Below are 21,465 nucleotides of genomic sequence, written 5' to 3'. Positions count from 1 at the left end.
AGTGGTGTTACCTGCATATGTGAAGAAAGTGCTAATTATAGTATTGTAATTTTATGTTCAGAAATTAATACTTCTTAATATAATGGTTTGGCTTACACATTTTTAAAAAAACCCTGACATCTGCATTAGAGAGATGTTTATTTGAGTGATCAAAACACATGCTGATGAGAGGGGCAATGTTTCATAAAATGCCTGGTACTGAAGAAATTTTCAGATAAGCGCACTTTTTGATTTATCCATGAATAATAATTAGATGAAAAAAGTGGACAGAAGAGTATCTGCAGACTCACGAAATGTTAAATAAAGCCAGAAAATACCCAACTCACTAACAAAGAAACTGTATTTTCCCTTAATGATGAAAGTCAATTAATACCATACTAAAATAGGGTATATACACAAAGGAGAAACTGAGAAATACACTTAAGAGCCTCAAAATCCAGTTGCAGATTGTATCAGATACACCTGTTAACAAGTAAGAATGTGGATGCTGACTCTGCTTCATGTGACACTTGTCTACGTAAATCCTTTTGCATGGACTACCTAGTATTTTTAAGGTAAGAAGATATAAAATAAATAGTGCAGCTAAACCATAAAGAGCTGTACATTTTCCCAAACAGTTAACCAGTGAACAAAAGCAGTGCATTCATCAGAAATTAATGCCAATACCTGAACAAACAGCTGCTGTTCTAAGAAATTCACACCAAGATTTAATCAGATCATGATTTTATATTACTATGTTAAAATGGTTATAAAGTCAACGGTAAAAAAATATTAAGTACCCTGAATGCTACATGTGCATCACTGAGTAGTGGCCCCTCTATTTCAACGATATTCATGCTTGTTTCTCCACCGATCAGCTGTACACTGGCTTCAATACTTTCAGAGTTCTGGCATGCTGCACTCTCTCCTGGATTTAATGCTTTTGCAAGAGTATCAAATGCCCTGTAAGATCACAACAAGCAAGCAAACAAACAAAAAAGAAAAGAAAATTTCATTTTAGAGACTGTTTCAGTTTTGGGGGAACCTGTGCATGTCTAAAACCTGTATTTAGATGTCTGTTTCAAAGAACTAGATTTGGAAAATAAGTCAGTAGCATGCTTCTCCTGGCACTCCAAACAAAATCCCTGAAAACTCCAACTTACAGCGGCTCTGAAACCAAAATTAGCAGCGGATCCTGTTCACACTAGTTGCCAACAAATTCACAGTTTTGACATACTGATTGTGCTGCTGAATCACAGTTTGCCTTTGAAGATCTCTTTAGTGATGTTTACTGAGAGTGCTGGCATGAGCGTTTTGAGGACATGATCATCAGACTGCTGTTAAAGCAACTTAATGCATGTATAAATTTTAAGAATTTTTGCTGCTATGAAGCACAGAGTAAGTTTATATGTTATATGTTATAGTAGTAAGTAGTGGTTAGGTTATTCAACTTAACTTGAAAAGATTGTTTCAAAATATGTAAGAGAAAGCACTCATGCTTTCAGTACTATCCTTAGTAGCCTTTGATGTACGGCAGTGACTCCTGTCACATGCACAAACATTACCATGGACAAGCACAGATACATTACTCATTTTGCCGCTTGATAACAGATCTGTTGTTTTTCTGTTCACAAATACACCTGAGAATCACAACTGATACATCTTCAATCAAAAATATACAGACTTCATCACTGCCTACAGACAGATGACATATCCTGAGAGCAGTATCATTTGTATATAGCGTTGCATGAAAAACTTACGCACTGAGGTCTGAAAACTTTACAAAAGCTGATTACCGGCTTGTATATATAGCCGATTCTCAATTTAGAGACATACGCTTATTACCACAGAATCTAAAATCACAGATTTAACACGAAAGACTGGAGTAGGACTTTGCTTCCTTCTCTTCCCACACACTCTCTAGCTATCTAAATTCATTAACATGCTAAAAAAAAATCTAAATGTTTGCTATTGACATAAGTATTTACAACCAAAGGAAACAGCACTGTAAAAGAGCTGTTGACGCTGCCTCAGTTTGAGATGGTAAATGAACTGGTTTCTGGTCCTGTAATAGCCTATACGCTTTGATGTGTACACGTGAGGGTGACTGGGGCATGCACAAGTGGACTACACAGATATGCCTGAGATGTCTTCTGTCTCTGGTATACGGAACATAGGCATAAAGGGTAAAGTCTAGAAGGACTTATTTGACTCCTACTAGGAGATTTGAGTTTCAGGTCCTGTGTGGCTCACTCTTGGTAGCCTTAAGCAGAATAGGCAAAGCCAGTGCTCAGCGGCAGCTGCTTCTTAGGAAAACAGGATCTGCGCAGGGCTCTCCATGTAGCAGGGACAGGAATATAAGAGAGGAATGACCTCTCTCCTTTCCCCAGAAGGTAAATGTCATATGCACCTGTCACAATCCTGGATCTAGTATAGGCTGAAAAGTCCTTTTTAAATAGGGTGGGCAGGTACCCTGGCTAACCATGTCTGCCCATGATACTTAAGTTTCCAACTTACTCTTGGATGTTTGCTTTCAAAGAAATCTTCTCCCTCCCATCTCACAAAATGGCAGGAGTAAGCCAGCAGAAGTCAGTGGAAGCTTTGCTTCCTCATGGCTCAGCACTGTGGGCCCTTTTCACACACGAAGCCCCAACATGAGCAATGATTTCAAAGTAAAACACCAAGGAAAAGAGACTCAAGAACAAAAGCTTGCCTGGAAGCTATGAAAACCTAGCCCACAAAGTGAAGAAAAAAAGGTATAATCAACATTAAAATACATGGTATCGATACCATGTTTCGCTAGAAACAACTTTAATTCTCTTTTTGTCAGGCTTAGTCACTAACAGATATATAGGACTGCTGATAAACCAAAAAATGGAAATAGATCATGAAGCCATTGGAGAACAAGGCATACAACATTATAATATAAAAGCAGCAGAATGCTCACAGCAAAGTTGTATAGTAAATTTGTGTCAGCAAAAGTGAAAGCTTAACTACTGTAGCTGCAAGAAATGGAATATACTAAAATACACGAAAGACATGGATGGATATAACTTGCTTCCTGAAATCCCTTAAACTCTTTTTTCTTCAGTAAGCATCTGTGTCTGCTAGATCAAGCTGGCATAGGGCCTGGCAAGGAAATGGAAGATTTAGATAAAAATTTTAGTTTCAGTAACAACTTCCCTTTCACAAGAATACTTAACTTGAACCTCTCCACTGGAGATCTGTTAGGTAAGCTACTGGCCAAGAGTATGCATTAAGCACAGTCAGAGCTCTTCCAGGCTCTCTGGCTGAGAGAACTTGATGCCTTTTCATAGGCAGATTTTTAAAACTGAGTGGAAACACTGGATTTTGCAAAAGCAAGCATCTGAAAGTGCCAAGAAATAAAGAAATTAAACATTACTGCATCTTTTTGAACAGCCCTAGTATTGAATGAAGTCTATCAGCATGTACAATGATACTTTTTACCAGTATATTCTTGTATTCTTTACCTGAAAGGACACAGCAAAGGCCCAAATCAGCACCTATATAAAGTCACACTGACTTTCTAAGCAGCATATAAAGAAATGAGCAGAAAAAATACATTCTGCTTGCAATTACACAAAGCAGTAAACACCATAAGGGAAATCCTGTATTTCAGTCAGCACAGACTACTTCACTATATACTAATCTTCTTCCTTGATGGATTTACTCCATATATGCATTTTCAAAACAGCGTGTACAAGGTAGATGGCATATAAAGCAATACTGCTGTGTATTGACAGAAGCTTGTGCAAGATGACAACCGAGGAAGAACACAATTGTGATCGACAGAATAACTGAACACGTGCTACACAGAATATCTTACACATATGCTCACCAAAATGGCTCAGTTAAAACCAGTGCAAGACACAAGTCTGTAAGATAATCAATGAATGTACTTGTATTGTATTGACGGTGAGAATTCTATGACTTCTCCTGTGTAGAAGGCAAATGCTTTTCAAGCTTTTAAGGAGATTAATAGTTACAGGCATTAAACTACTTGCACAGATGAGAACTCTAAGAAAGAGTTTTCCAGGATGACACAAAGTACTAAGACTATAGTTAGTAAAGATCTCACTCACGTTATGAAGTCCAACCAAAAATAAGAAAATCAGCTGTAATATTGACATTGAAATTTGTTTAAAGTACAAACAACTACAAGTATTTATTTCTCAAATGGAACTTCCTTATGATTTCACTTGAAAAATCTTGCAAGATTTATGTTCTACATGAGCTTTGGCTGCTATTACCATTATTTTTAATACAAATAAGTCTCCTACACTGTGATAATTTAATTAATGGTCTGAATTGACAGAGACCTTCCCTTCTTGAAAAGAATACTACTTTCAAGTGTAACACACCTTACCTTGTAACATCACTACTAGCTTGTTCTTCTTGCTGCAGTTCAGACAATGATGCATCTCCATTACTTAAACTCTCAATCATAGATAGCTCTGTACTGCTTTGTGACATGTCTTTGCATTTGCTGAGATTTGCTAATGAAGTCACCACGTTTGCCAGTGTACTTAAATCTCCCTGACATGCTTCAACCTAAAGGAGAAGTACAACTTTTAATGCTCTCATATTGGCAGCAGTTAACTTGCAACAGAAGAATCTAACTTCTATACAAATGAAGAATTGAGCATGTGAATAGACCTGTAAGAAAATTATTGTTTTCAGTAAATGAGTAATCATATAATGCAGTAATTAGACACTGCACTGCTCCTAAAATAGGAAATATTTAGACATTTACTTTTACAAGTAATAGCTATCTATTTCTCTCAGAAAGAATACTACAGAAGGTAAGCAAGCGCAGAAAGAAATTATCATCTCCGCTCACTAGTCAAGTCACCAGGACTGTAAGACTGCACTAGATTACATTTTTAGCATCTTCCTTCTTTCCTCATGTTAATGAGTCAGGAGCGTAGGAGAATGTTTGAAAAGAAGGAATGGATAAAAAGTCGCCTTTAAAAGCAAGCAGAAAAAGAATTCTGCTGCAGCCTTTCTGGTTTTTATGTTTTTATCTAACTGCAAGGGAACAAGGTGATTCAGTACTGACCAGCAACTCAGGGAGGCAGTAAGACATGTTTCCCACCCTGCCCCATAAAATTAAGAAGGGAAGTGCATGATCACAGACAAGTATGCTGCCGCTAACACCAGCATGCTACATGTCATTTAGCTTGCACAGAAAATGGGAAAAGTGAAATGGAATAAACAGCTTTTGATGGGGCCCTTTGCAGACAGAGCAAGCAAGGCAAAATGCATGAAAACAGTATGAGGTAATTTAATATCAGCTAGAAAAATACAAAAGCTTCCTACTGTGCATGTGTAGGGAAGTTACCACATGGCTCTAGTGGATCACTAAATGTAACAAAATGGAAACAAAGAAAAAACAGCTCAGAAATAAGACTACTGCTGAGATAGCTCTTATTAGCTTTGCAAAAAACCATTAGTGAATCAGGGGAAAAAAACCTTAACAGTATTTACGAAATCCACTGATACTGCCATGCGAGGTTTTGCAAGCACCTCGTTTTATTGGTACAAAAGGAATATCCAGGTGTCAGGATTGTCCAATACAAAGAAAAATAATGCAGCCCTTCAAGTTCTCTAAAAATGTGGAGGAAGGCATTTACTTTGTAGAGTTCTTAGCACTTTTACTATGCGAGACTAAAAACATTCTTGTGGAAAGAAGGCATTTGCAACACTGGCTAATGTTGTAATGGAGCGTTTTAAACATTAAATTAACAAAACAGAAGTACAACAGAATAGAACACTCTTCCCTCCCTACATGCACAATTACAGCAATCAATTCTACTTAATATATCAGTTACATCATCATATACCTTATCTGGAGTCATCAGAACAGTAGGCTCATTTTTTATTGCAGACGGATGAATGTTAACAAACATTCCCGATTCTAGCAGACCTGTTGATCTGACACAAAACAGCACACATTTTAATTTTCATTAATTTTAAAATTGATTTTTCCCGTTTCAGGAAACAGAGATAGCTGCTTCTGAGTAGAATTTACATACCTTGCTGTTTCATTGTCTGTTACAAAAGTTGGAGTTGCAGCTAATGGACTACGGAGATCTTTCCGAATGTAGATCTTTTCTGTAGAAGCTGCACAGTTTGAAGATTTTTCTCTTGACACTTCAATAGGCTTCCTCTCACACTGCACAGCTAACAAAACAATATGCAACTATTAAGTCACATCCCAAATTACTCACTAAGAAATAATCCTTTTTCCCCCCCCTCTATTTAATCTGCAATTTTAATAGTGATTTTGAAAATCACTAAAAAAAATAATCCCTTAAGCAATAAGCTAACAACCTGGGCAAAAACCCAACACATCAGCTTGACTTGTTCTTAATGAAATGATGTAGTAGTCAAAGACCAAACATATAGACACTAAATTTTTCAAGTTACAATTGAGAAAGAAATCCCCTTACTATATTATATATACACTAAATTACATTATTTTTAATTTGGATCTTTAAGTGGAGGCTTACAGCTTCTCCTTCTCTCAATTTCACTATCCCACACACTCTGTAAAGGACTCATGGTACCCTTTACCATGGACTGTGTGTCTGGATTGAACCCACACAACTTAATGCACTTAAAGAAGTTTCTCAAGTTAGGACCTTAGACAATACAAAGAGAAAGAGACATTCACAAAGTTCAGATCAGACCATTTAAAATCTTGCTAACACCCTGACCTACACTCACTGACTTCAGAGGAGCAGATTCTTAATTTTAATAGCTCAGTGAAAATACAAGGAACGAATCTGGGCTTTAGCCTACAAATACATCATCTTGCTTTGAGTCGAGCAGAAAACATTCAAATGAAACTTACAGTATTATATCCTATGGAAAAACCTCTAGCTCTACAGAATAAAGCCAGAAGACACCAGTTTACACTTTGATTTTAACTGTCTGCAGAGCTTTGCCAAAAGTGAACAGCAATTGCTGGTATGCTGTTGTGGGAAAAGTGGCAAGAAGGTAAATGATTCAAAATGTTCAGTACCTTAACTTACACATAGAAAAACTGAACAGCATATATAAAAAACAAAGATGAAGACATGCTTGACATTTGCCACCTAGGAGTAACAGTTTATTCACTTTTACCACATGCAATGCATTTATTAAGCCTGTCAAGCAATATGCACACTTGTAAACATTTCAGACTTCTATACACCAAACTTGTACAATGCTTTAAAAGAGAAAGATACAGCGATTTTAAAATACACAATCAAGATAACAATTTGTAATAATACAATACCTTTTGCATAAAAAGCATACCTTTTGTAGCATAAACTTTAACATAGCTGCCAACTAAAATAATTGACACTTATTCAGACTTACAATCTTGTTTCATCCCAAACGCGATGCATCTCTGCAGCCTACAGTACTGACATCGGTTCCGGTGGTGTTTGTTAATGACACAGTCTTTTGTTCCTCGACATGAATAAACTAAATTTTTCCGTATACTCCTTTTAAAGAATCCTTTGCATCCCTCACAAGTTACTGCTCCATAGTGACGCCCTAGTTACAGAACAACAAAACCCACTACATTAATTTTACACTGTAGTATTACATTTTCAGAGGTTTTATTTATTAAAAATGAAGGATTTACCCAAAATAAGAACACCTTTTATCCCCATGGGTTACAGATCTTAAAATATATTCTGGCTGTAAAACAACATACAAAGGCAAGTGAACCATTTTTCTAGTTCACTTAAATAGGACAGATTTTACAAATAGGCAAGTTGCCTATTAAATTCTTGCTGTTGACAGCAGTGTTAAAAAAAGCTAAGAAAACAGGTTAGCAGGAACACAGAAGTAACTCTTTAATTTACACACTCTGGCAATTTTTTTAAAATGTTGCTACAGTCAAGCCCTATTATTGCTCATTAGAAATTTGGCTGTCAAAATTGTATGCATTAAATCTAATGAAACCATGGTAAGTGCAAACAGGGCATTTGACAGTAGTAGGTAATCACTTCAAAGATCTTACTTTCACCTTTCATTTTCCTAACAGGGTAATGATACATCCTTAGTTCTTTCCTTAAAACTTCAATGAAAGTATAACCTAAAATAGCTAAATAATGTTTTTAAAAAATCAGTTCTTCTGTTAATTTTCTAACACACATATATATGTTTTATATACATATAACAAATATAAAAATCTCTAGGATATACTACAGAAAAAAGTAAAGTTGAAAAAATATTTTTCAGAAGTAAATTGATTCTGCTATAGCACAAAATTCAAATATACTAAAAAGTACTGGTTTTGATTAAGGCATGCTTGGCAATTCCAACAATTTTAATTCTATTATCCTGAAGAAAAAAATAATCCTAAACCCAAAGATCACTGACAAACACTCAAAATACCCACTGCAGAGGCAGTAAGGCTGCTCTTTGACCTAAGTAGGGCACATTGCAGAAATAAATCTCAAACAGAAACTAATTTAAGGGAAAATGTATTTTTAGATTCTTTCCTCACTCCTCACAAACTTTTTTTAGATACATCAATCTTGTCTGCCTGAAGTTTCTAGAAATTCTGACAGGTTTTCTAGGTGCCTTTATCACAACCACACTACTCAAATGTGGAATTTATAAAACATCATCTATATTAAAAGAGTATTACTAAGTGAAACACTTTAACAGCAGTTGGATTGTGAATACTTCATATGCACCCTGCAAAGCACTGGGGCTGCTTCTTCACCGGCTCTTTGATGTAGCTTCTTGGACTCCAGCTTGGAGGTGTCTGCAAAGCAGTTTGCACGACACTGCTTGTCACTCAGGAAGCTCCCCAGCACCTGCAGCTGCTCAGGGAAACATGGCACTCTCCCCAAATTTACTACCACTGCTTGATATCCCTGGGCCAGGACAGGAGGAATAGCTCCTGGGATCTCCAGCCTCTCAAGGAGTACTCCAGCCCTCCGCTGGGGAGCCAGGAGTCCTGCCAATTGGAGCAGACCAACCCAATCTTTGCCTTATGTTTGGCAGTAATTCCCTTTGAGATGGCTGAAGTCTGACTGGGGTTCTAGGAACAATACAGTTCTAGATTCTAGTTCTAGTTTTAACGGTAAACTTTGCCACAGACAAAAAATTTAACTGGTTTTATTTTCTAGGAAGTTTGTTCCCCATCCTACTTATTCTCATTATGACATTTTAACATTAACTACTTCTTCCCCTTGGCCCCCATTTTTATACACTTTATTCTCATCGCTTCCCAAAAGGAGCATTTAACTGCAGCTGTCATATTTTGGTGTTACTGGAGGTCCATCATACAGACTTCATGACAAACCATATGAATCTTCTAATGGAGCAACCATTTCCCTCCTTAACACTAATTTTAGCTAAATAAGTAAAGAGCAAAGTTAAATGTCTCATCTCTCTTACACCCCATTATCTTTAACAAAGAAAGTGCAAAGAAAAAGGAGCTGTCAGCTAAACTATACTGAAGAGCAAGCCCTTGTAGCTCTCTCTCTCATTTTTTTAAAAATAAAAGACAAGACTCCCTCTCACCAGTTCCAACCCTGACAGACCTAGCACACTGAGTGGCAGGCACATATGCAAAGGGAATGTGGGAGACAAGAGTTCTCCAGTGCACTGCTCCCACTGTGTTTCTTTCCACTGTCTTAATACACAAAATTCATTGCATGAAACATTTTACTTTTCTTACCTTAGCACTCTCCTTTGGTAAAATATGACTATACCATTATTAAGCTTATTTCTTACTGGAATTCTAATACGTTTTTACCATTTTAATAATGGTTCTTCAAATAACCAGCTGTCCTGCATGAATCTCGTATTAGCATTTTTTTCATATACTTGCAAAATATTCCTTGCCTACTGGTTTCATATTTAAAATAACGAACAGGTTTCTCATATATTTTAAGAGAACCTGTCAACAATAACAAAGTTCACTGCATGACCTTATTTTAAGGAAGGAAAAACTCTCAACATTGTTGCCCAAATAATTTTATCACCAAAGCTTTTCTAGTAGAAAATAAAATATTCACCTTAAGAAAGAAAGACAAAAACTGGTAGAGAGCATTAAATTGACAATGTAAAACAAGAATAAATCTCACCCAAGGACACGACAGTATCATTTAGTGTAATTCTTCGCTGAAAGGCTAGCATATCCTTTCTGTTTGTGCATGTACGGTTGTATATATATGCATACGCATGCAAACTGTTATATAGCTTCAGAATAATTTTAAAATGCTTTTATAAAATTGCACGGCTTTAAAAAAAAAGAAAAAGAAGACAGTAAATACCTGATGCCTTGTCTCCACATACAACACACAGATCAAAGACTTTATTTAGGCCCTGTTCACTGGGGGAGTTGTCTGTAAATATCTGGAAAAAAGTGTGAAACAATTTAATTTTTCTTACCATCAAGAAAGATTAAAATATATCTCATGCTTGTGTTTTTTCTCTAAGATAGGGACCAAATCTACAAAATATAAGGTTTTCTTGACTACATTTTACAGTCTTCATCGACACAAAGGAGCCACCTGCTGTGCCACTGTGCTCCTTTTCAAGATGGAACAAAAGTTTTCCTTGTAATACTTCTGAACAGAACTCAAGATTTCATTTATCTAAATACTACTTCTGCAAAATGGAGACATTTTTAAAAACATTTAGCATTTGCATACTCTTACCTTTTGTTCAATTTTGTATTTATATCCTAAAGACTTGTTCATAGCACAAGAGACTGAAGCATTAAACAGACGGACCAAAAAAATCCCTTGTAAAGGCTACTGTATCTACGTTCTGGTTTATTCACTCATTTTTTTATAATACACATAAATAGTGGAGCAACAGAAAACATACTCTGGACACTACCATTAACTATCAAGTGGTATATAGTTTGGCTTTCAGTAACAGTTTGACATTAATACAGTATTCTTATCTTGTCTCATTCATTTATCGCTGGTACCTGTAAAGCTTCATTAAGCACACATTAAAACCCCTGCAGTGCAGGGTAGGTGCTACTGCCTTCCATTTGATCTATAAAAACTCTATCCCACTGCGACATAAATAAAGCACAGCAAAAATTCCACGTAAAAAAGGAACACACATATCACAAGTAACAACCAAATATCATCTTGACAATTACGTAAAACAGAAAAAAAAATTATTATTCCTGTTAAAGAGATTACAGTTTAGAAGTTTTAAGAGTTTCTAACTTGTACTGTGCCTTAATGGGAAATCAGACTCATGCTTGCCTTGCATATTCAAAACAGGACCTCTGATAAAAAGAAAGACAACTTACTGAAAGAAAGTACAGTACCTGCTATGGAAAAAATTAAGAAATTGCTTTTTTAGAAAGTTTGGAAGATAACATAGACAACATATATGCGAAGGTTTAACAAGCATACTTCTTTCTAGTTAGCCTTTGCTAACAGTATTGTCTCAGAGATCCACCTGTTAAGTTTTCTTTTAATAAAACATCTTTTTAAGAAAAATAATATTGATGAGTTAAAAAACATTAACCTTTCCTTCCTAATTTTCATTATTAACATCATATATTTTTCATGGTATTATACTACATATATATATATATCAACAAATTCTAAGTCCTTCCATAAATGAAACCTGCACAAAAATGGGAAGTTCCACATAAGGAAGGACTACAGAATTGGGCCCATGAGGAGATAAAAATCCAAGACTTAGAGAGCTCATCAACTGACCTTGAACATGAGGAATAAAAATTGATTATTCAGACGAAGAAGAGCCACTGAAAGTACAATTGATGAGGGGACAGAGGGCCTTGCCAAATAAGTCAATGTAAAGATAAGCTGCAATAAAAGAGATGTTTTTTACATAGCAAATGAATGGGCATTTCAAGTGAAGGCTACAGAAGAACAACAAAAAAGGTGAAACTGCAGATGAAAAGATCATTTAGGGAGAAAATATGAAAGATCCCAAAGAGGATGCAGTTGAACAGCAAATGAACAGTACTCTCTATTTTATGAACTTTAAGTGGAAAAAAGAAATCGCTACCCATACATATATACTGACAATCAAACAATCTAACTAAAGTGACAAAATAATCTGTTGCCTCTCAAACTAACTTATTTTGCCCAAATTGTATAATCAGAGTTTCAATTTTTTTGTCCAGACTTCCTCTGTTCTTGAATTTTGCCTTTTAAACCAGTGTGGCACATTTCTCATCTCTTAAGTTGTCTTTGAAAATAATTTTTTAGATGGAGTACTTCAAATCATATCCCACTAGCGTATACTTTTGTTGAGGTTTACCTAAAATACAAAGTGTATGATACCACTAAACATGCTTAAATGCCTCTCAATAGGATTGGCTTTTGCTACTGCTCCCCTATTAATAGCAAGCAAATTTTCTTGAGCAAAAAACGTATGTCCATTTGCAAAGATTTCTAAGTTTCAAAAAAAAAAAATATGTAATACATAATACACAGATGTGTTTCAAGCTTACACAATATGTAAGTAGCGAATCAAGAGTAGTGGACAAGGTCTCAGAAGAGCACAAACTAAAAAGATCAGGGGTCTTCAGTTGAAAAGAGATTACTTGAAAGAGGACATAATAGTGACTTATAAAAACAACAGAACCTTTACAGCTGTTTCTTGTAGTGCAATAGACACCTAATTTAATACTTATTTCAGAAGATCAACTAAAGTGTTCTTTGCACAACACACAATTACACTACACGATATTATACAAACCAAAGTATATATGTTCTATATAAATAACAAAAGTTTTTTACACTTTAGTGTCAGCTATCAAATATGATGGTCTCATTGCAGTCTCCAAGTCAGGAGGTTGCTCTAAATCAGCAGCAAATGGAAGTGAAAGGATATGCTTAGAAGGATCATTATTCACTTGTCCAGTTTTTGGTATTTTTCCTTAAGCAACTGTTTCTGGCCATTGTTTAAGTGTAAGATACTGGACTAAATGGACTGTAGCTATCCTAATGTTTTTTGCTCACCTACCACACTGATGTGTTTTAACAGCAGCCTAAATGTACATGGGTAAACAACACGCAATAACTATGCTTTAGCTGGAGCCCAGTAATCTCCTGCTTCACGCTGAAGGAGCTCACATCTCCCAAGTCTTGGTGCATGTTATTCACATCAGTGCCATCCCATTCTTTCCAGGTGATGATACGGGGCTGAAAGCTTGGCAGTTGGAGGGTGACGACTAAGGAAGCGGCACATGGGAGTAATGTGCACTGGGGACCAGTTTAGGGAGTTACACCCCTGGCTAGTTACAATCTCACCTTAGCAAACCCAAAATCTTTAGTGGTGTTTTTCCATCCCCACAGAGTCATGTACTTCCCTACTCAACAGTCTCTCTGTGAAACTACCTTGGAGTACAGTTCACACAGCTGAACATAGTTAGAACAGTGTACAAAAAGGAAAACAAGCAGCAGGGGACGTTAAATGATAAAGACAATGGAGAAAAGAGTATGCTTTTTAACAATACACAAAACCACACAGAGAGTCAATGAAGCAGAAATAAAGGAGTGTTGTATGGCAGCAGCTGGAAATGGCAATAAAAATAGCAGTATTCTTTCTAATGTCATGAGCCAGGATATAAATTCTAAAAGCAAGAAATTTAGAAAAAAAAAGTTTTCTTCATAATTTCTAAGTTTCCATGCTGAGTCCTAGTGCAAGGAAAAGGATACCGTTACAAAAAAAAACCCTCAAAAAAGGAGAACCCAGACAGACATATTTGGAAACAAAACCATCTCTTCTTATCCCATTTGAACGAAAATTATGAAATAAAGTGGATTATCTACCTGGATGTGTTGTGCAGATATATCAGGGGATGCAAAAAACAGTTGGTTGACACCTGCAGCATCTGGAGTTGCTAGGATAACTTTTCCTGGAGTGGAATCTTGTCTGGCAAGGATCACCTTGCTTGGGGTAGAGCCATCATGATTTGTTAAGATGAACTGCTTGCCTGCTGAGCTCTGATCAAGTGCTGTAACAATCTGAATCTTCTGGCCCGTCTGCTGATCTGTGACAATCTAATAATACATTTATCTCAAATTGTTACGGTAATTTAAGTTGACCTTTGTGGCCCAATCTGGGCACTTGAAGAAAAAGGGAATTTTGCCTTTGGCACTTGTGAAGCAGGATTGTCTTCCCCTTTGTCACACAAGAGTAAAGTAAACTCAGGCGAAACCTTGGACTTTCACTGTATTTGAAACACATTTCAATCGAGGGTATTTGAAGTCAAAATCTGAGTTCATACTCAAGTTTTACAATTAGCCCATGCTTTTACAACACTACTGAAACCCTTGATAACTGTGGCATCCAGAATTCAATGTATGTCTGTAGCTCAGCCCTAGGACCTGTCAGGTTATGAGAAATTTTAACTCTTCAATTCACTGCATACCACATGAAGTGCTTAGCACCTCCCAGGTTTGGCTGCTTAACAAAAAACTTCTTAGAAACACAAATGTAGACTTCCAAGTGAAAAAAGCAAGCATCAAACAGCAAGAAAAGCAATAATCTTGTTGCCCCTGTATAGACATTTTAGGCTTCATTTTGTGGGGGGCTTTTTTTGTTACATATATATTCCTAAATAAAATAAGTAAACCAGAATTTCTCTCCCTGCCACCTTTTTCCTTTTTTTAAAGTAAAAAGTTATTTTCATGTTTCATTTCATGACCAACAGACCCACAGACTGGTTTTTTCCATTTTATCCTATTGTCAAGCACAAATACAGCAGAATTTTATTGAATAATCCTCCACTGACCACATTTTTTTTGCCAAATTCGTCAGAAGATCATAATCCTCAGAAAAAATAATCAGGATTCTGTGTATCTTCCATTATAAATCTCACTTTTAGTCACCTCCTGCCTTTCTCCATCAAAATGCCTATAGGGAAAACTGGTTTATTCTGGAGACTGAGGGAACTCATCCCACAGAGACTGTCTCCTGCAAACTATTTTTGAATCACAGATCAAAAAAACAGGTCCTTTTTTTTCTTCTTAACCTATAACCAAACATTTATGTCCATCTATCCATCCCTAACATTTATATGGCTATAATTACTGATTAAATTATTTATGTCATGGTCTAACACTTATAACTAGTTTCATGCAATTAAAGCAGCAAGATTCATTATATTTTCTAGGTGGAGAACAGGGGCACTGAGACACTGAACTTCACACAAGTGTTTATCAACTTTGCTATTGCACCTTCACAACTAGCTTGTTATTTTCTCTAAACATTCAATACACCTAAGTTTGTTTCAAAAACCTATGTATATAGCTTACATTTTAAAAATATAATAATTCATATCTCTCGCTGCTTGAGTATCTAATTTCAGCAATTATAAATCAATATTGGCACTTTAAAATATTCAGAAGCTGTGAGTTTCAAAATAGATAAAAGGAATACGTTTCCTTCAGGAGTGGCCTTTTGCTATTAACATGTTAATGGATCAAATTTCAGGTTTTTTCTCTGCAAAACACAATTAAAAGCTTGTTTAAGAGAGAAGTCCAGGGAAGACAATAAAATTCCAGACACTAAAGATATAAGAAAAGAATATAAATTATTATGACATTTGAGGTGTCGGGTGGGAAGACAATACAAAAACCCCAATAGTTACCACAACGATTAATACAGGGTTCTCCATTCAGTCTTCTCAAACATCCACATGCCTGGTACCACAAATGACTACAGAAGTCCCTTTTTTCTCCTTTCATTTCCTTTATGTTGGTTCCATATTCTTAAGGTGGCAAACTTTCTTGCCCTTTTAATTCCCTTACTTGCTTAACTTTCTCCTTCCATTCCATTTTTCTTCATTCACAGCCTTTATTTCTCCTGTGTCATTTCTGACTATTTTCAAAGTAGCTGATGCTCCCTTCCCTTTCTCTGCAAACACACGCCATTTATTGGGATTAGAAATCCACTGCACGTTACCCTCAACAGGGTGCATACACATACAAAAGCCAAACACAGAATATTGTGGTTTCTTGAATTTCCAGACCTGCTGTTCGAAAGACACTCTGAGTTAAAATTTGTCTCCCTATCAAACCCTGTAAGTGCAACTAGGTTACATCAAAAAAGGTGTATATATATACTTGATCTAGTTAGGTTTATACGAAGTATAGTATAAAACTAACTCAAAATCCAGCATGTCCCAAACAGTGAAGATACGAACTCGTATTAAAGTTGAAATTATTTTTTGGATGTATATGCTAAATTACCTTTTTTCCTATTGTAGTCCAGCCCCATAATTTAAAAAAGGTATGTATTTGTAGATAAATATGGCAGGACAGCAGGCAAAAGAATCATTGCTACTTCCCACAATTCCCCTCCCATTTAACACATCGTGTTCTGATTCTTCAAATGGCTTCCTGCAATTCTAGGAGGATACCTAAATATGTAGTTTCCACTACATGATATAGTAGGTATAGCGTTAATGTTAATATCCATACAAAGCTATTCAATCTGCAGAAATGGTTTCTGCACCTGTCAAGGATTTGACAACTGACAGAGGCATCAGAGAAAGCGTTTTAAATAATTAAGCACAATCTGTCTGCAGCTGACCTCTTATGGCCATATACCTGCAAAAATTTCACCTAAATTACAACAGGACTCTGAAAAGTGGTGCAGTTCACCAAAGTGTAACAACTGGCAGTACCTAAACACTGAGATAAGAGAAAAAAATAATCGGAAAGAAAAAGAAAACCACTTCTCAATGGAATCCCATCAGGGCTCAGTGACAACACATTGTGTTTCTTAATATACCTGAAACTCAACATCGCTGAAGGGATAATGTTATAAAATATATGAATATATATAACATTAAGATATTAGTTCATGATTGTCTGCTTAAAAACACTTCTCCCATGTATTTTATTTAAGCACCCTGACAATAATGGAGGATAGTATTTCCCTTTATTGCTTTTAAGCCTTGTCTGTTAACAAGTTTTTAATTCCATTTGAATAACATTTCAGTAAATTAAATACCTCAATAATTCTGTGTTCCTGTTTTAGAAAAAAAAATTAGAAAGTGGCTGAACACAGAGGACTCATCCACTTGTTTATAATAAAGCTGCTTTTGAACAGAAATGTCTGTAACAACAAATGTGACATTCAACTTTTATCCTAGAGAAATGTGAGCCTTCCCTAAAAAGGTTGACTACTGAAGCATGTTTTAAAGAACATTTTACTGAGGATTTTGTATTTAAAGATTTCAGATAATTATTTACGTGCATTTAACAATAAAAAAGGAAAAAATATTGATTGAAAATATAAACTCAAAACTAATCAATTTAACATATATTTTGAACATTGCACTGAGATGTATTTGCTCCTACAAACTACTTTATTCTTCACATAAATTCTGCTTTGAGGAACGTTTTCATTACTAAGTTCTACCTCATATCTAATTTATTATTATTGATATTGGTGAGATGTTTGTAGATGTCTGTTGCAGGAGGGACGCCATTTGAATGTGTGTTGTTCCCCACATATCAAGAGACAACCATCGCCCCAGAGCGCTTACCATCCATTTTGAAGCAAGAATCTATGAGCATGGCGAAAAGGACAAGTAACAAAGTAGCTGGGTTAGAAACAAGTGATCTCCCAGCTACACGAGACAATTAAAATCTATGTAACGGTCCCTGTCCCTCGAAATACAATTCTTCTATGTTCATCATATTTGCAGTAATTACAGTGCCTAACCAAAAGTAGTTCTCCCCCCACAAAAAAGCTGGCACAGAAGGGTTAGAAGTCTGCCACTGGCTTTGAACCAACAGAACTGTCCCGCTGTTCATCATACAGGCTCATGGGTTTATATGCCATCATCCCACATTCAGACCCTGATGCTGAAATTACCTTAAATGGCTTCACACTACAGGGACATTATAGCACACAGGTATTGACAATGAAAACAGAGAATGAAGAGATGGCGGTTAGTTGATTAACATAAATTAGTTAATAAAAGGAACAGCTGTACACAAAGTGTAGAAAAGGAGTGGAGGTACCTGAAAGAATAAAGATCTACTGGGTTGACAACACTGGTACCATGACTAAAGCACAGGTAGGGGATGATAAAAAAACCCAGAAGATTGTATATGGGGGGGCAGCTGTGAAGAGTCTTGGAAGGCGGAAGAAAAAACTGCACAGAAAATGTTGAAGACTGAAGCCAGCAAAAGAAAAATCAGCCAAGTTTACACTATCAGCTGGCTTGCTTAAATTAGTGCTTTTGTATGCAACAAATTATACCTGAGATTATTTAAAAATGTATTCTGCTGTTGATATTTTTCTCTAGGATGAAACTGAAAAATGAAACGTTTGCAAGGACTTGCATTGACTTTCAAGGGATAAAATATAAAATTCCATTCCCAAATCCTTCTAATCTCCATCTATGTTGATTTAACTACCTACATTGCTAAAAGCTTCATACCTTCACTTAATTGAGATTATTACCTGGCCAGGCTATGAATTAGTTTAGCAGGACATGTCACGTTGGTTGGGAAAACCAAAAATCAGTACCCTTCTCAGACATTGTTGCCTTGCACTTTTTCATGACTTGTATCAGGGACACAATGCAGTATCTCCCTCCCTCCCTGCTTCCAAATGTAGAAATATTCCAACAACTCAGCTGAATTACAAAATCTAAAAATTATCCAGCTTTTAAAAAGCAGTATCATTACAGTACTGGGGAAAAGTCTTTTTCTGTTCAGTGGTTGTAATTTTTTGTTATCTTAAAATTTTTAAGAGAAAAAAAAAGGCAGGGGGGGAACGATGTTTTACCCCTGTTTATATAGAAATGGTCTCTGCCACCCAGGGCTGAATATTTACATTCAATCAAATAATATGACACAAAAAAAGAATTGTATGTGAAAACTGGCAAAAATAAATAGTTCATCTCTGCTTTAAAATATATCAGATGAAGCATACCTGTATACGTTGTGGTAAAGAGAGGCCTGAATCTGCAGGGAAAATCTGTATTCGTTGTGCTGTCCCATCCATTAGTGTTTGTGTACCACCTCCCTGGGAATGGGTAATCTAGAAAGAAGAAACAAACATAATGGATTGACAACGGATAATACTACCTTAAGGATGGATACACTACCTTAATGGATGAAACCTTAAGTTTTCACCAGCTTCTGTTTTCCCTGCACAAGTCTGTGGAAAGTCTGATACCCTTACTCTAGTTAGAAAACTGTTTGTTTCACTGTTTTAAACCCATTTTGAAAACCTTCCAATCCGAAATTTAGAAACATGTTAAGTAAAACAATTCAGTGTTGACAAGTCCATGTAAGTTAACCAGACCGAGTATTTATTACTGTCGATATTCACAAGACACAGTACCTTTCATCATAGCTGTGCTACATTTACACTAAAATAACTTTTACCTCAATGGCTTACTTAAAATGACAAAAGAATTTTTGGTGTGGAAACACAGCAATTTGCCTTTTCTCTTCTGTTTTTCTGTTAAAACAGCAAAACCAGAACAACAGAATTCTATAGTGGGGAACTATCAAGAAAGTTAGAGAAAATTAGTGAAATGCATGAAGTTGGCAAGCAGTGTATCTTAAAACAAATTTAAATCTCTGTGTGAATGCTCTCAGGCACAATCTGTAGTAGTGTTTTAACAATTATCTAAAAATTCGTCACATGCTGTAGCCAAAAGGTATATGGGGGAAGGTATTATTCATTACATTACTTGTCAACAAAATTTAAGAAGTACAGCTACTATTTACAGAGGCTTGATCAAAAAGGCTGGACTTTGTGTAGTACAAAAGTCGTCTGTCTTCACAGAGTTTACAAATACCTTCAAAGTGAAATTTTTGTCTTAAATTCCCAAGTAACTCCCCAAACATTTTGCAGTTCAAAAACTCTGGAACATCCTGCAATTCTGTATTAACAATTCCCAGTATTTACATCATTATAAAAATGATTGTCTTAAGCTGCCACCGCACCCCCCTTAGGAATTAATATAGAGAATATGTATCTGTATTGCAGGAAAGGTCTGTTTCGTAACAGGTTGAGGGCTTTTTCATTCCTTCTGGATCAGCTTCCTGATTTTGCAACCATACCACCAGGTAAATGCTAGTACCAGCAGAAGGAAGCAGGCATGAACACACAGCTGGAAAGGAGTATGAGAAGGGGAAGAAGCAGTGGGTAAGGCTTCACCTTACAGCAGAAATACAAGCTCCCTCCAGCCTAAGCTGATTTTGAAATTTGACCTGAAAAGGCATAACTTTTGGTACCAGTCTCAGCTCTTACAACCTACTAGCTCTTATCTCTTCAGCTTGGTAGGTAAAACTGGTTGGTTAGTCATTCAGTGATCTGGAATAGGACAGCGATGCAGGTTAAAAAGCAGACAAAGAATATTCTTTCCATAATTCAAACCTTCAATCTAGATCTCCAGAATGCTCAAAAGCAGAGCATCAGAGCAAATTAAAGAGTAGGATTAAGCTTCTGGGAGGGATGCTTAAACTGCCAGCACCATCAAAAGAAGAGCTTGTCAAACTACTGTCCAAGCCATTTTCAAACACTGCTTTCTAAAAATATCCCATTTTTCATGAGAATGAATACTTTCAATATTCAAACAATTCATCCACTTCTTTGCTTAAGTAAAGGACAAAGAAATGTTCATTATATAGCAATATTTACTGTTTGGAAGAGGTACTTTCAAGCACTAAAATTCTCCATCAGCCTCTCAAATGTGGTGGTGGTAATGATTTATAGGGGATTGGAGTTTTATGTGGTTTTTATCTTTGCTTTACAAAATAGGCTACATATTCCAGGACTGTTCTATGTATGCTCCCTTAAAATGTCATAATCTACATGCTCTCCAAGGTAAAACCGCTCTTCATCCCCACAAAATGTCAGCTTGACAGTTTTACTTCTATACAGAATACAGGGGTTTTATTGCAGTTTAAAAAAATAAAACTGGTAAGAATAAGTGCAATATTTGTTAAAATTTTATTTTGTATGCATATAACAGACTCTGTTTCAACAAATACAAAACTTTCTTCTGTTACTGTTACCCGGCAGGGCTATCGAAACAAACCACCATATACTTGGTGTACCCAACCACAGATTAAAGAAAGAAAATTGCTCCAGGCTCTTTACAGACAGCTTCCCTACATGAATCAAGAAATGTGATTGTGATGTAGAAACATGAATTATTTCACACTTGGCAAAAGATGATTAGCAGTTGGCAGAATTTGAGAACAGATATAACTTTGCCTATGTGGAGCATAGTGCAGTATTTAAATTCCTTTTTTTTTTTTAGTTTTGATCTTATGCAAAAAAGCCCTAAATTAACAAAAACACATTTGTGATAATCATAAAATCATCTGCCGTAACTTTGTTTTGAAATGCTTCATGAACAAGAAATAATATTATAAAGAAATCAAAACCTATGACACAGAACACTTTTGATGATTATTTCAATGAGACACAGAAGCAGTATCCGTTCTGCTCAGAAAA

General features: G+C 36.0%; 1 protein-coding gene across 5 annotated transcripts in view; it reads right to left on the bottom strand.

Annotated features, from left to right (window-relative positions):
- Positions 1 to 21,465, bottom strand: part of NR2C1 (nuclear receptor subfamily 2 group C member 1) — a 44,662-nt gene that overhangs the window by 11,264 nt on the left and 11,933 nt on the right. For 2 of the 5 annotated variants that reach the window (XM_056339271.1, XM_056339270.1), the window contains 9 exons: positions 18,922 to 19,029; positions 13,794 to 14,024; positions 11,709 to 11,816; positions 10,290 to 10,371; positions 7,366 to 7,545; positions 6,036 to 6,183; positions 5,844 to 5,934; positions 4,367 to 4,551; positions 780 to 942 (listed from right to left, as the gene is read on the bottom strand). In XM_056339271.1, the coding sequence (XP_056195246.1) occupies positions 780 to 942; positions 4,367 to 4,551; positions 5,844 to 5,934; positions 6,036 to 6,183; positions 7,366 to 7,545; positions 10,290 to 10,371; positions 11,709 to 11,816; positions 13,794 to 14,024; positions 18,922 to 18,993 (1,260 nt within the window). In that variant the 5' untranslated portion in view covers positions 18,994 to 19,029. The remainder of the gene's footprint in view (positions 1 to 779; positions 943 to 4,366; positions 4,552 to 5,843; positions 5,935 to 6,035; positions 6,184 to 7,365; positions 7,546 to 10,289; positions 10,372 to 11,708; positions 11,817 to 13,793; positions 14,025 to 18,921; positions 19,030 to 21,465) is intronic. The other 3 variants (XM_056339274.1, XM_056339273.1, XM_056339272.1) reach the window with 2 other exon arrangements.

This window comes from Falco biarmicus, chromosome 5 (assembly GCF_023638135.1).
Source record: "Falco biarmicus isolate bFalBia1 chromosome 5, bFalBia1.pri, whole genome shotgun sequence".
Classification (NCBI taxonomy): domain Eukaryota; kingdom Metazoa; phylum Chordata; class Aves; order Falconiformes; family Falconidae; genus Falco; species Falco biarmicus.
Note: the sequence above shows the minus strand (reverse complement) of the source record. Positions and strands in the feature narration are given on the sequence as shown.